Source organism: Dioscorea cayenensis, chromosome 10 (assembly GCF_009730915.1).
Source record: "Dioscorea cayenensis subsp. rotundata cultivar TDr96_F1 chromosome 10, TDr96_F1_v2_PseudoChromosome.rev07_lg8_w22 25.fasta, whole genome shotgun sequence".
Taxonomy (NCBI): Eukaryota; Viridiplantae; Streptophyta; class Magnoliopsida; order Dioscoreales; family Dioscoreaceae; genus Dioscorea; species Dioscorea cayenensis.
Window position 1 is genome coordinate 19,851,587 of NC_052480.1, and position 16,273 is coordinate 19,867,859.

Consider the following 16,273-nt stretch of genomic DNA (forward strand, 5'->3'; position numbering starts at 1 on the left):
CAAATTTTCAGAATAATAACTCTATTTTTAATGATGCCAATATAGAAAAAGGAAAACAACAATGTTGATGGATGAAGAAATGAGTGGGATGATACTGGAATCTCAATGATGTGATGCAGGACTAATGGTGATGATGACGACAGATGATGACAAATGAAGATGGAATGAATAATTTTTATATGAAATATTAATATTTTACTTTTAGCCTTTGGTTGTATTCTAAGATCGATGTTTTTGGTGTTATTAACTTCTCTTTCACATAATTTATGTTTGAGATGTATTCTTATGCTAAGACTTATGGTTTGATAGTTTTTGTTTATTAAGACTTACACGCTTTAAAATGCCCTCAAGGCTTACACCTCACCTCACAGCTGAAAAATGGCTACTCGCCTTTCTTGGTTTTAAAACTTGACATAGATTACATTCAATGTGAAGGATTTAAGCTTCCTCACATGTATAGAATGTGCACACATGTGACCACTATGTGAAAGATTTCCTATAGTGGCAAACATTTACGGATACCGTTGGTGAATGGAAAAATTATAAAATCTAATAGTAAAAATTGGCTGGATTAAACTGATCAATACAATGCTAAAAATGTTAAATAACATATCCTAAAAATCTATGAAAATTTCAAAAATGCTATTTTGTTGGGTAAATAATTAAATTCAAAACTAGAAAATATATAAAATTTTAATAAATATACTAATAAATTTAATGACTAAGTTAATAAGCAAATGTAATATGGGACTCAATTAATACAATACTTGAAAACTCATTAAAATGACGAAATATTTTTGGTATATAAAATATTTTCTTAATTCTAGACGAGTAAATTCACTTCAACCAAATACAAAATATTGTAATACAATAACCAAACACCAGACTTGATTGCAATATATTTTAAAATCCATGTATTTCTAGTTACATTGTAACTGAGTTTATACTTGAACCAAACACCACCTAAGACTACATTTTATTATATATATATATATATATATATATATATAATAGAATGATTCAAAACATACTATCATTATTTATAGATTACTATTATCAATAATATGCAATGAATATATACCATAGTTACCTGAAATATAGTTCATCTGTTGAGAGAAGGTGCGCATATGAGAAATGATGTCTTGACTATATTAGATACAAAAATGGTAGGTTTAGTTGGTATGTTTATTTGGGGTTGAGATACTATTAAAAATTACATTAGAGTCGGTTATATGAAAAAACCTTATCTATAACTACTTTAAAATACTTATTTTAAAATGATTATATTTCTACCTAGTATTTAAAAACCTATAAATTATAATTTTTATCTAATAAAATCGTATTAGATAATAATTTTAAAAATATCTTTGGTTTAAAACCCTCAATAGAATTTAAATAATAAATTTATCCATAACAACGTAAATTTATTAGACAGATTTTTATGCAAGTCAAGGTTTAACCACATATAAATCAAGGTTAATATGAAACTAGTTTCAAATTTAAAAAATTAGAAATCATAATTTTTGTTTTCTGAAGAACATTGAGAAGTTATCCAACCTCCTTATCCACTTCTCCAGCATCACATTGTACCCAATCCAATCTCTCAATCAATGTTTTCTTCCTCCGATCACCTGGGACTCCGCATGAGTCCTTCCTCTACACCAAGGGCGTGTTTACTAACAGATGTAAAAAGCACATGTAATTAGAATTACAAAATCTTTCAAAATCGCGTCATTATCACTAATTGAGAACTTCAAGTAGTTAGAAATACATTTGCATTGCTATTTTCATCTCTTTTATGAGAGCACCGCAATGGATCAAAGTTCAAGACGTTGACATCATTTTGATATGTATCATCTCCATTTTGGGATGGTAACTTCGCACTTTCATTACCGATCAATTTCATCCATACCATTGTGTATAGCGTTAATGAAATTATGTTAGACATATGTGGCAACTCACTATATCAGTTTAGAATCCTATTGGATGAAAGGTCAACTTTTAAGATAGAAAATCTCATTTTCAAGACACCAATAATGCGTTCAACAAGATTTCTCAATAAAGCATGTCGCAAATTAAATAGTTCTTTGTAATTAATTGGTCTATACCCTGCTCGTCCTTACTCCTGTAAGTGATAACTCACACCCAGGTATGGACCAATAAAATTTGGAGTATTTGCATATCTTGCATCCACTAGGTAATATTTATTGGGGGGCATGGAAGCCTTGGTCGATCAATGTGGAAATGCCTAAAATCGGTAAGCAGGGCAACCTTCCCAACTAGCCCAAACATATACAAAACGTAGGTTAAAATCACATGCGACCATGACATTCTGGGATAATGTTTGTTTTCTATTTCTATAAGGATCTTGCAAGGCCAAAGAAATAGTGATTGGAACATGTGTTCCATCAATAGCACCAATACAATCCTAAAATAAAAACCCATAATAATTGTTAAGAGAATATATAAAAAAATACAAATAATAAATAAAAATACAGTATAAAGATCTCTAACCTTGAAATATGGAAAAAAGTCTATTATTCTGTATAATTAGTGATATAGTTGTTGGTGGCAATTCTATATATGTAGCCGCAAGAGTAGTAATAGCTTAAAGTACTTTTTTAAAATAATGGCTAATTGTTTATGCTGAATGTTGAAAACGTTCTTGTATGCCACGATTACTAGCATTGTGCGCAAGAGTGTACATAAACATTGCTAGTTGTTCCTCAAGTGTAACCCTTTTCGAGCTTTGAATAAGAGATCTTTCTCTTAAACAATTAGCAAGTGCTTGAAATATATGAGGCTCCATACGAAATTCACGCTTACAACGTGCCTCATGACCTTCAAGAGTTTCTTGAACATATGCATCGCTTGTTAATATTGATGTATACATACGCCCTAGTTTCCAACTTACGAAAATAAAACTTGGTAAAATGGGTGAACATGAATCTCATCATCTTCATTAATCTTTTCTCCACAGATCCAGATCCATATTGAAACAAAAAGACTTTGAGACGAAACTTAAGCTAAGAGAGACAGTTTACAAATGATATCAGAGTGTTGGCTTTAAATAGAGAGAAATTGTTAACATAGTTTTAAAAACTCCAACACTAGTTTTCAAAAACTCCAATGGCTAGTGCACTCTAACGACTAGTTTTATTTTCAAAATTAAAAATTCCTATGGAAAAATTCCCGCGCACATTAAAACACTGATTCCATAGGAATTTTTCCTGTAGTAAATTCCATAGGAATCATTTCTGAATCCTATGGAATAAAATTCCTGCAGAAAATTTTACTATGCATGCAAACATGTTCTTAGTTTTTGAATTACTCTATTATAAGATGTGTATTTGGCCTTATTCTACTCTGACATCTTTGATCTATTATATCCATGCTACATCTTATGACTCATTCTTTTTTGTGTCTTTGGTTATTCTTAATTCTTGAAACTAAGTTTTAGACTATTATATGATCTCAATCACCTTTAGTAGATTGTTTACTTGGTTATCAAGCTTATAATCTTGTTTCTTTTCTTTTTTTTTCTTTATACCCCTTTAGATCAAGAATAAGGTAAACTAGTGTGTAACTTAGTGTTTGTTGTTGGGCTACAAACATTCTTCTAATTTGTTTTTTTCTTTTTAGTAGATATTGAATAGAAACCTTTTGTATTTTAGATGTTGTGGTACTCTTTTTTCTCTTATATACACACAAATACACTCTCCTCGTTATGCAATATAGGTTGGAGGGTTGTAGTTTTGTTTCCTTTCCTCGTCAAGTTTTTTCACAAATATTGTGTCTCCTTTATTATAGTCTTCTTGTGATATCATCCTGTTGTTTTATTTGTTATATTGATTATCCTAGTTTTATTCTTAACAACTAGTACCAAGAAGGTTCAATAAGTGAAGGTTCTGCTCGTGGTACGAGTAGGAGACACAGTTGATCAATTGGATGTGGTCCAATTAAGCTAAAGTGAGGATATTTAATAGCTGTAATTTTGGCTATTGGAAGATATAAATGACAAACATGCTGAAGTGCTTGAAGGCACTCTACCCAAAAATCAGATGTCAGGAGTGACCAAATTAGTGTGAGAAATAATGGGCAAGGCACTTGGTATTATAAGATTTATCTTATTTATGAGTGTGGCAAGTCATGTCATGAAAGCAACCATGGCATGAGGTGTCATTAACAGATTGACTAGTCTACATTAAAAGCCCTTAATGTCTAACCATCTCCACTTGCCACGGATATTTCAACTTTAGAATGGTCTCAGGTACATCTATGGCCAAACATATTGGTGGATTTATTGATATTATTAATCAATTAAATTCATTTGACTTCGAGTTAGACAGAAGTTGAAGGCATGGCCCTAGTGGTATCTCTCCCTGATAGTTTCTCCACAACTATGCAGATGATAAGTGGAAAAGAGAAAGTGTATCTAGAAATCATCTACAATGGGTACATTAGGGAGGAGATTCATAAGAAGGTGTGAGGGAAGACATCTGAAGTGGCCTTAAAGGTTGATGGGGTCATATGAGTCAAAGAGGCAGCAATAATCGAGCAAGGTTAAAATTCAAAGTGAAGGAGCAAGTTTTGATCCAAACGTGAGCTAGAGTGTTGGAATTGGGGAAAGAAAGGCTACATGAAATGTAAGTGCAAGGCAATAAAAAAATACCAAGAAGAAGAAAATAGGCTAGTCTAGTTTAATTAATTCAATAAACAATGATGACTTGGATGATGCCTTAGTGCTCTGTGTTGGTAACCCTAATGAACCATGCGTACTTGATTTAGGTACTTTTCACTCTTAGTTCTTGTAAGGAATTGATGAGATGGTCAGGGAATATGAGATGGTAGACTTAGGTAGATGATGAACTTTTAGACACAACACATAAAGGTGATATTCATATTAAATCTAGTATTTGTTATAATTGGATATTAACAGTGTGTTTGTTATATTTTTGGGGTAAAAAAGAATTTAATTTCAATAGGTCATTTGGATAATAAGAGGTATAAAATTATCTTTAGGGAAGGTTCTTGGAAAATTATGAAAGGGGTTATAGCAGTGGCAAAAGGTACTAGTCCAATAAACTCTATTTAATCAATGATAGTAGAGATTTGGTAGTTGTAACAGAGGCCAAAGCTAATCCAAACTTGTGGCAAAAGAGATTTGGGCAACATGATTAACAAGGGATTGTAGGTTCAAGCATCAAAGGAGTTTGTACCGATCACGACCATGAGGTAGGATAAGGTTGTATATTGTAAAGATTGCATGCTTGATAAGCAAAAGTGGGTTATTTTCTCATAGGTTAGGTCGGAGCACAAGGAGATAAAGCTAGATCTGGTGCACTTTGATCTATGAAGGTGCAACAATCCAATATCACGGTGGCTCATGATATTATATCACCTTTATTGACAATTTCACTTGCAAGGCATGGTTTATTTTCTCAAGCACAAGTCTGACATGTTTGAAGTGTTTGATAAGTGGAAAGTAGAGGTCAAGAATGAGACCAATCTAAAGCTCAAGTGCTTCAGATCAAACAATAGTGGCGAGAATGATAGGACCTTATAATTGGGAAAGATTGCTGGGACACAAAATCTCGCAGACATGCTCACGAAGGTTATCACCATTGACAAATTGAGACTATACATTACCTCAGTTGGGCTTTAACACTAGTCAAGTGGGAGTGGACATTGGTTAATTGAAATGGTAAGAAGTAAAGGAGAAGTGGAAATCACCAAGACAGAAGTTTTAGCTTAAAGAGAAATGAATGCTATAGGGTAGCAATTTGACATTATAGGCTGGGCAGTACAAAGTAAAAGAAGACGGTGCATTTGGGACACTAGTGCCAATCTCAAGTGAGAGATTATTAGGTTTGAAAGCAAAACTCAGCAGGAAATATTTGATGGATCCAAAATATCCGAAAGATTATTTTTCCAAATATTGGGATTTTTCGTAGTCTAAAGGATATAATATTCCAAGAATATTGGAATTTTGATCTAAAATATTCTAGGAAAAATCAAGGGCAAATCTTGGATGTTTCATTCATACTGTCTCAGGATCAATATATCAATTAGCTTATAAATAAAGGAGTTATCCATTTTGTCGTTGCATCACAAAATTCACAATCTCTCTTATATACACATACATCAACCTAATCTTTATGAAATATACGCTAATGGGTTATGGTTTTTATTCTCCCCTCGTCAGATTTTCCAAAAATATTATATTGTCTTTGTTATGGTCTCTTGTGATATTATCTTGTTGTTGGGTTGGTTATAATGGTTGTTCCGGTGTTATTCTTAACAATAAGACCTCCATCCCCTTAAGCTAAATTATTGAGAAAGGAAACCTAAGTCCATTTGATTTACACAAGGGTATAGTACAAGAGTACAACACATCACAAGTGCTTGTTGTACAGCACAAGTGTTTGTCTTGTGCCATGTTTGATATTCAAAGGACAATACAAATTAATATAAGACAATTAAATATAAAATTACTATAATACCCTCTATATATTCCTATGTTGTTTTGGAATAAGAAAGCAAAAAAAAAATATTTTAAAATTACTTGGCACAAATATATTTTTAAAAATTTAAATATATTAACTAATAACTATTTATGAAATATATTATAAATTTTGTTAACATTTCTTATTTTATTAAAAAACTAATTATCTTGATATTTTTAACTATAATTCACAAGATTAAATATGTTTACTATAATTAGAGATAAGAAGCATGCGATCTTAACATAATAATCCTTTTCTACTTAATAAATAAATCTAAGAAATTTGCATAGAAGAAGACCGATAGATCTTGAAGGGTGCCCGGAAACCCTAGAATTCTTGAAGAGAATAGAAAGTAAGAAGGTGAAAAGCAAGAGAAGAGGAGAGTAAAAATATCTCATGATGATTCCAAATCTTATTTTTTTTATTTGATTTAAGCAATTAAACTCTAATTATTATAAAAGTCTAAATAAACTATGAAAGTAGGTGGAGTTTTGTCCAGATGATGGAGTTAATTTGGCTTAAATATCTCATCATTGACTTCATTCTCTACCTAAATTTAAATTTATCTATAAATGATAGTAAGTTTCTAAAAGCCTTGAAAGATTTGTTTTGTTTTATTTGGGCTCAACACTAAAGTAATAAAATATAATTGGTATAATACCTGAATTGGTCCCTCTACTTTTCTCTCTTCTCTTTTAGTCCCTCTACTCAGAAATACTCCCGACTAGTCCCTCTACTTTTGAAAATGTGCCCACTTAGGGAGAATTGCTTCCATCTAGTCCCTCTACTTTTGCAAATGGGACTAAGTCACTAGTCGGGAGTATTTCTCAGAGTAAAGGGACCAAAAAGGAAGAGAGAAAAAGTATATGGACCAATTCAGGTATTATACCAATATAATTCAGATCAAATAAAGTATAAAGCCGAAAAAATAAACTATTATAGTCACTTAATAAATTGTAAATTTGTCATTGTTCATCTAGATGCACCAAAATTTCAAAGAGTATCAAGTAGATAATATATATAGATTTAATCCACCAAGTCTTCCTAGTTGTGACTAAATTTATGGTGTCTCGCTATATTGAAATGGCATTAAAGTCTTGTAGACTCTATTTGGTTTCCTTTGTAATTGGTAAAGGAATACAAAAATCTTGGGTCGCTAATTACTGATGGAAAACTTGAGTAAGTATAACAAAAGTCTCGTTGGCAAAAACTTTAATGGAATCATTCCTTAGAAGCTCTAGCTAACAAGTATTTGTTACTATTTAAAGTCTAAATAAACATATCATAATTCATCACAATTTAGTAGCTGGTGATTATATTGCACTTATAATATATATATATATATATATATGACTCAGGAACCAATTTATTATATTTCATTAACAATTTTTGGGTCTTATGTAATAATTTATTATTATGAGCCAATAGTTTATTGTTATTAAGTTATAGTTTATTGGTTCATACTTAGAGATTATTATATCTTGAAAATAGATTTCTTCAATATCCATACAAAGGCACATATTGAGTGGCTTACCATCGGAAAGGATGAACATACCACACGTAACAATTCTGGGTCATTATAATGCAGGTAATGGGAGGAAAACAAATAAGTGTTATAAATAGAATATAACGAAAGAATAATAAGCTATTATACAATAATAATAAGCCATTACACTATAATAATAAACTATCACATTATTTTAATAAATTGTGAGATTGATATAATAAACCTATATCCACTGTATATTGCACTATATGATGACAAATTTAACTTCTTTAACATCTATGATAAACTATTACATATAAATAATAAACACCTATAATGCAAATTACAAATTATTATATTTATTGTTTTCCTGAGATGCATCTCATTTCAAAGTTCTCCTTTATAAACCTAGAATATCATACTATTTTTGTCAATAGTGATATAGGTTACCTTAACATTCCTTAGCTGGAGCACCCTTAGACAAACTTACTTATACATGCCACAACAAACATAAAAATTCTACCCCTTTTAAATCTTGTGCAACATGTATCGCTAATAAAATTGGTATAACTAACCAAAACACAGCTTCATATGAGCATAGACTGTACCTTTAGCCCTATGCCTTTATAAACCACAATTGCCATACTTTTCCATCTGCTAGATACCATCAAGAAATAACAATTATATACACCATTTCTTAAATCCATGTAGTAATGCTTTCAAAAACCCTCTATTGAATAGACCATCACCATTGCCAAGTATTACAATACTACCCGGATTTGTGGCCTAGATTTTGTCAATGTATTTAACATTAAGTTGTAGCTTGTGACCTCATTCCTGAGAAAGGGACTCATGAGGGGCTTCTTTATCCTTACACAATTATTTATAAAACAATGTGACTCATGAATACAAGTAATGTTGCATTATATACTAATGACTCCCTATAATAGCCGGTCCTCCAATTGTTGCATTGCAAGTTTGCCTAAACCATCCTTTTGATGTTTCAAGTGCCAAGGTGTATTGTTTCTACCACAAATATGCCTTATAACATGTTCATTAGAGATTATTATCTCTTAAGGTATAAACGATGTCCGCTCACATCCCTTTGCTTTACATCAGGTGATAATACGCTGCTATCAAACTGCCATTAAAGAGGGAGATAATGGAAGATAGGTGCAAGGAGGGTGTGATTCCAAACCTAGGTAAATTTTAAATAAGAGGGTTGAATTGAATAATGAACAAAATGAAAGAGCACCTCAAAAAAAACCCTAACTTAATAAGTATCCATGAATGAAACAATAAAATATTAATTTTGACCATAGACAACTGTTAATATTTTATTTTATTTTTTTAAATTGTTGGTGGGATGACTATAAACTCAGGGGAAACAAGCAAGAAGGAAAAGATAAAAATAAGGATCACCTTGCTATTTGTCATAAAAATCAATAATTTATCGATCTTTAGAGGAATTAAAGAACTTTTTTCAAAATATCCAAGGACTAAGAAAGTCATAGCAACTTTTTCAAATTGTATAAATAAATTATGTATCTTTTCAGGGATAAGCATGCAAAAACAACATACAGTGACCAAAAGCAAAGGCTTAGGTCAGTGATCCGCTGAAAGCTCGCACATCGCGCACGAAATGCCGAAGAGAACCACGCACACCTACTCCAGCGAGGACGCAGCGCCCGATGGCCCGGAGTCCGATCTCTTCGTCTACTACTGCAAGCACTGCGGCTCCCATGTCCTCATCACTGGTGCGCTCCTCTCCCTCACATCTCCTCAAACTCCGATCCGATCGGGGTTTTCTACTCTTTGATCTTGTTTTTGATGCTGAGTTTTTTTATTTCTTGGAGTATTTTTTTCTTTGTTTTTTAGTCAATTTTGTTTTTGTTTGTAGATACCCAGTTGCAGAAGATGCCGAGGCGGAAGACGGATAGAGCGCATGTTCTTGATAAAAAGAAGCATCTTTCCAGGTTGAATGTTAAGGAGGCGGGCAAAATTCTTCTTAAACGGTATCTACTTATTGTCTTTCAGTTTTTTGCATTTCCTGATTCTTATGCATGCTAAATTTAGGGTTTTTCTTCATTTTCTACTCAAATGATATCTATAGATTGTTGTGTTTTATGAAGTTCTGGTTCTTATGCACGCTAATTTTATGGGTTTTCTGTGTTTTATGGTGTCCTATTAAATTCAGCTTTGTTTAATGTAGGATACTGACAAAGTTGTTCTCAGAAGGTCACTACTAAGATGTGCTGATTCTTATGCACTTGAGTTTTTTTTTTTTTTCCGAATTTTTAATGCATGTTAAATATGGGAGACTGGCAGCTCACCAGCTGTTCTGATTCTTGTATGTTCTAAATTTAGGATTTTCCTTATTTTTTACTGTGAAATTTAGCCTGTTAGCAGAGAGATGGCCAATAGACTTTGGTAGGAAAAGATGTTAAGGGAAGATTGGCTCTGAAGTGATATAATTGTAAATTAGAACTTACCAGAAATTTGCATCTCTATTTGTAGAGGGGGTGTGGGGGGTTATTGTTTTACTTGTTTGTCTTTAATGCGTTGGACATGGGTGCTTGTTTTGAGTGGTTTCTTAGAGATTATATTTACTCAATATGGTACATGTTTTGATAAATTTTTTCAATCAATTCTTCAATCAAAACTAAAAGTTTCCATGCTCAGCTGTATTGTATTTGAAGTGTGGGTGAAGCTAAAAGTGGAGGTCCAAATTGACTGATATTGAAAAATTAGTGCATGAGTTGTGGTTGGAGGTGAATGTCACTCATGCCAAATCAGGGACTTACCACACACAATTTTCAAGGTCTTTGAGGCAGACCTTCCTGATAGAAAATTGATGATGGAGTTAGTAATAAGTCCCTTATCTCATTGAAAAATCAATTACACATAGGCAATAGACAGTGTGATTGATAATGTGTGCTATGCAGCCAGTTTATATCTATGCTTGAGAATTTCTGCTTCCTCAATCACATTGAATTCTTAGCAGTATAGTCTTCCCCCATTTTGGAATCTTGTTCTTGCTTTCATTCTTAAATTCAATGTCCTGTGTTGAAGGTTTTTGTTCTAGCTTAACCTATTTCTGCACTAGAGTATACCAATGCCTGGTCAGCTCCAAGTTAAGCTGCAAAGCTATCTCTTCATTTTACATTCAAACTCAGAGGAACTATAGTATTAAAATATCATCAACTTTGATGTCAAAATATTTAGCCTGATTATTGCATACATGTGTCTGTGTGTGCGCACATATGCGATGGAATAATTGAATCTAGGCTTGAGACTCCTTCAAGGCCCTTTTTAATTTGTGAAGATGAAAATGCTTTATCTTCTGTTTAAAATGTGGTTGACTTCGGTCCTTCGGATTGGTCTTATATTTATCCAATACTTTTCATTTTTATGCCTCCCAAAATGATTTTCTTTAAGAACAACGAAGCATGGGGAGGAACTGATCTAGATTGGCTGAATATGATACATTAGTCCTCAAATACAGAAAGATTATTACCTTTGGAGGTCTTTCAGATCTTATTCACCCAACTTTGGGCTGGTAGGATGAAAGGAAGCCAGGGAAGCAAAATTCAAACCAAGAATGGGAAAGTATCCGAGGATTTCAATTGCATCGACTAAAGAGAGATAGAAATCAATTTCCGTTCAAAAGCCATTCGTTTTTTGCATTGATTAATTGATGCTTTTTTTATGGAGAAAAACCCCAAAAACTTAAGAGAAAATGTCTAAAACAAGACTCCTAATTAAGCATAAAATCCCCTATGAAATTAAAAAAGATTACAATATTAGACTCCTAATAAAGTAAATAACTTTAGTAAATAAACTCCAACTCTAGCAGGAGCACATTAAGATTTATTTCTTCAATAATCCTTGAAGTGTTTGGTATAAGCGATAGTCTTCTCAAATTTAGACTCTTCACAGAAAAAATTAATGTGTTCGATCATCATAAAGTTGGGATCACAATATCATCTTTCTAAAAAAATAAAAGCCATAGCCTTGTTAAAATGATATGGAAATTTTATTATGTACTATATGAAGAAATTGTTGATACTAATATTTGCATATGTAGTCCTTTTCAAGATATGCTCTGGCATACATTGCTGACTTTGTCTTTTTCTAAGTGAATCAGTTACTGTGAGGATAATATTCAATCATTTTTTTTTCTTTTGCTTTCTTGATAACTCATCATGATAATTTGATTATAATTATTTAATTTAGGATGTCTGAATGCAGTATCAAAGTGGATTAATTAATTCATTTAATAGTAATTTTCTGGGATTCTATCCTTCCTTTTTGCCTGTTTGGATAGTGCTTTTTCTATCTTCTAGTTAGAAAAGGTTAATGATTTCATTCCAAGATTTTGATTCTTGTCTTTTAGTTATTGGTGTGCACTGTTCTTGTCTGACATATGAATCTCGTATGTAGCGGTGAAGGCATGTTGGAAAAACAATTCCGCATGTCATGTGTAGGATGTGACCTACTCGTATGTTACCGCTCAGCGGAGGATTTGGATCTTGCTCCTTTCATTTATGTGGTAGATGGTGCATTGAGCTCAGTTGCAGCGGAAACAAATCCCCAGGTACTCATAGTTGCCCGCTATAAGATATTATTTCCATATTTGCCCCTTTTTGGTTGCTTTATGTAATCAACTTTGTGTCCCCAATGGAAAAGACAGAATATCCTTGAATTTGTTTCTTTTATTCTTCTATTGTTATATTTATGTTACTAGTTTACTGTTAGAAGGCCCCACTAAATTTATGATATGAAATTAGTTCTTTGTTGGGGTTTGCTACAACTGCAGTATATAATCGTGGCACAATTTTTTATTTTTTTTTTTGCGATGCCAGCTTTCTTCTCTATATGCTCCCTTTAGTCTCATCATTAGACAGTTTGGAACTTCTCTCTAAAATCTGTAGCTCCTATGTAATATGGTGTTAGTGAACTTTGGTGTGTTTGGTTTACGGAATGGGAATGGGGGTAATGGGATTGGGAATAGTAAAGGTAATGAGAATGAAAATAAAGTAATAGGAATGGTAATCAAAAATAGGTTTGGTTTGAGGGATAAGTTATTAGGAATAGAAAAAGTGAGGGAAAGGATTATGGCAAAATTACCTTCATACTTTTGAAGTAAAAGATGATAGTTATGTATGAAATAGTGAATTATGTGTAATAACTTTATAAAAACTATATTTTTATTCATAAACTATTTTAAATATTATTATTGATTTTAATTACTATAATTAAATATTTAAAATAAATATCTCAATTTAATAATTCATTATTTAATTAATATATATCAAGTAAATAATTTTTTATTTATAAACTATTTTAATTCATTATGGTGGATACCCAAACATGGGTACCCGTCACTATATGTAATGGTTCCCCTCAAAGGGGGAACCATTACCACAATCCAAACGCACACTTAAGTGAGTTAAAGATACCTGCAAGCTTACTAGCAAAAGCAATAATGTGTGCCAGCTATGTATGTGAGCATTTTAGGAGTTGGATGACCAATACAGGTCTACCAAGTCATAGGCCTCTTACACTTCAATAAAGTATCTCTACACTTTATGTCCTGGATATGTTTCATTATTCGTATCTATGTGAAATGCAAAAATCATATATAGTTTGATGTTATATTCTATCTTAAGTTGTAATATCAAAATCAGTGTATTAACTTGCATGCATGACTCCGAAGTTTACATGTGGGCCTATTTTTCACCTTATTTATTTGTATATTATAATAAAAAAAAGGATATATTGACCATTCATATATTTTATGGGCTACCATTTTTAATTTTTGCAATTATTTAGTAAATGCTTAATAGTTTGGTATTTGTGGAAATAAGGTAATGGTGTTTTTTGATGTAGATAACTGATTATGACTTGAATAATATTTAGTTTTCGAAGTAGAAAAATTGCACATGTGTTGCATTTTGTTTTGTTTTTTGTTGTAGACCTTGACATGTTCGTATTTACATGCAACTGACCGACTTCATCTTTGATATGACTCCCTAAAATCCTTAATGTATGCAAATTTCTCTTTGGATTGACAACATTTCAGACAGGTGTGAAATTTTATTTTTATTTTTTGGAAAATTTCTTCTCATCAATGTGCCCTCTTCAACCAAACTATTTTCCTGATCTATGTTTCTATTAACACCACATGTAGAAGTATCTCTAATTGCACCAATGCCATTCTTAATCCAATTCCGGCAACCATCCTACTATTAAGAGCAAGCTTGAGGGTATATTTATGTGAAACATAAGGATTTACGTTTAATTTTATTGAAATTTTTCCCAACAATCCAAGAACTATGTCATTAGGAGCATTTATATAGATAATAGTGGAGCTTCTCCTCTCAAATAATAATCAATAAACTTTTCTCCAATCGGTATTTTCCATGTCATATTTAGGGCTTCATCAATTTGAGAAGAAAAAGGGACAACAAAGACCATTCATGTTTTAAATTATAAATTATTTCTAATTTAATTAGGTTTTAACATGATAAAAAATTTCAAGGAGTTTTTGCAAATATTGTGAAAATATCTTTGAGTTATATGCAAATACAGAAGATTTTAGTGAGTTATTTGTTTTTTTTATAGTCTTTCTTATCACTCAGTTGCCTGTTAAGAGATAATAGATGATTGTTTCTTGAAATGTGTGGAAGAGATTATAACAATTAATCATGCTCATATATGTCTTTTTTTATTGACCGTATTTTTTTTTCAATTCTTTTTCCTGCCTGTAGGATGCTCCTGTGCCTCCCTGCATATCTCAGCTAGATGGTGGTCTTGTTCAAGTGGCAATCGAAGTAGAAGACCGAGCACAACGTTCAGCAATAACAAGTAAATATCTAACTGTGACGTTTATGGGGTATGGTATTGGCATGCCCTATAATAATATGATTATGGTATCTCTTGAAGCTATTTCTTTAACATTGTCTTGATGTGGTTGTAGTTTAGGTAATTATTGTCTGATTTGAGACAACTTTGATGGCTTACCTGCTTTGTCTCTAGGTTTAGTTGTTGCAGAGGAAGGCTTTTGCTCTCCATTTTTCGATTTGTATCCAATAATATGTGGAGGGAATGACAAAAGAAATTTTGAATCATAATTCATGCATTTCTATGAAGGCCAAGAAAAATGAAATAATTTTTGGTTTCCTCCAGCTACTATATAAGCTTTTGTTATCAGTTTTTTGCAAATTTGTTACGATATTTCAAATTTTCCTGCAGGAGTAAATGCTGATGATGTTCGAGTTACTGTAGCAGCTCCAGCTGCTCGAGGGGAAGCTAATAATGAACTGTTGGAATTCATGGGCAAGGTAAAATATCTCTCTTTATTTATTTATTTTTTTTAACAAGCTGTTACAATCTTTAAGGAGATTTTCCAACCTGAGTTTGCTATGGAGCAGGTTTTGGGCTTAAGGCTGAGCCAAATGACCCTTCAAAGAGGATGGAATAACAAATCCAAACTTCTTGTGGTAAGTTCATGATCTAAAATTCTATTAGTTGCTTGTATGCCAGTAAAACAATTTGACTGTTATTTTTATGGAAGTGCTGCTTGTGACATGCGGCCAGTTTAGCTTAACCTTCCAAACCTTTGATTTTGAAAATTCCAAATGTCAAATTTAACAATTACTACATGTAATGGACTTGAGTGTATCTTCGAAATCTGATCTTTGCTTCCTTGCCTAATGAATTAGTGCATGTACTGCTCTTATTGTTCTTTGATGAATCTTGGAGCCATATCATGTCTCTTGTTGAGCAATATATTTTGAAGAACAAGTTATGCATAATCTTTATGTTAAAAACAAACATTTTTGATGCAAAATTTGGAAACGAACTTATTGTTACCTTTTGGTTATGGTGCTCAAATCAGGTTGAGGACTTATCTGCCAGGCAGGTCTATGAGAAACTTCTGGAAGCTGTGCAACCTTGAAGCATGTGATATTTGATTTGTTCAAATGTCTATCTACTCTTCTGTGCACTTCTATCTGAATGTTTCCTTTGATCATCAAAAAGGACAAAAACTTTTTCTCTTTCTGTGTATATTCGCTTCATTTACCTTTTCAATTAATATGCCATCGTTGCGTTCAATATTTCAAGCATCAAAGCTGCTATGGAGTACATTGCTTTGGTCCTATTCAGTGTTTTTGCCTGGTTTCTATTGTTAAATGATGGCATGTTTTCTGATAAATGGCTGGGTTAATTTTTCAGTAGGTCATTAAATTTGATCTATTTTTATTTTGGTGATCAA

General features: G+C 32.2%; 1 protein-coding gene across 2 annotated transcripts; it reads left to right on the forward strand.

Annotated features, from left to right (window-relative positions):
• The first annotated feature begins 9,564 nt into the window (after positions 1-9,564).
• On the forward strand, positions 9,565-16,052 carry LOC120270082 (UPF0235 protein At5g63440). Of its 2 annotated transcripts, none has more exons than XM_039277089.1 (7): positions 9,565-9,749; positions 9,893-10,007; positions 12,436-12,589; positions 14,766-14,862; positions 15,250-15,338; positions 15,429-15,497; positions 15,896-16,052. In XM_039277089.1, exons 1-7 carry the CDS (start codon positions 9,635-9,637, stop codon positions 15,953-15,955), a joined length of 699 nt encoding a protein of 232 aa, XP_039133023.1. In that variant the 5' UTR covers positions 9,565-9,634; the 3' UTR covers positions 15,956-16,052. The 2 variants fall into 2 exon arrangements, with proteins under 2 accessions (XP_039133023.1, XP_039133024.1); XM_039277090.1 differs by having other exon boundaries at positions 9,684-9,749; positions 9,901-10,007.
• Positions 16,053-16,273: the final 221 nt, after the last annotated feature.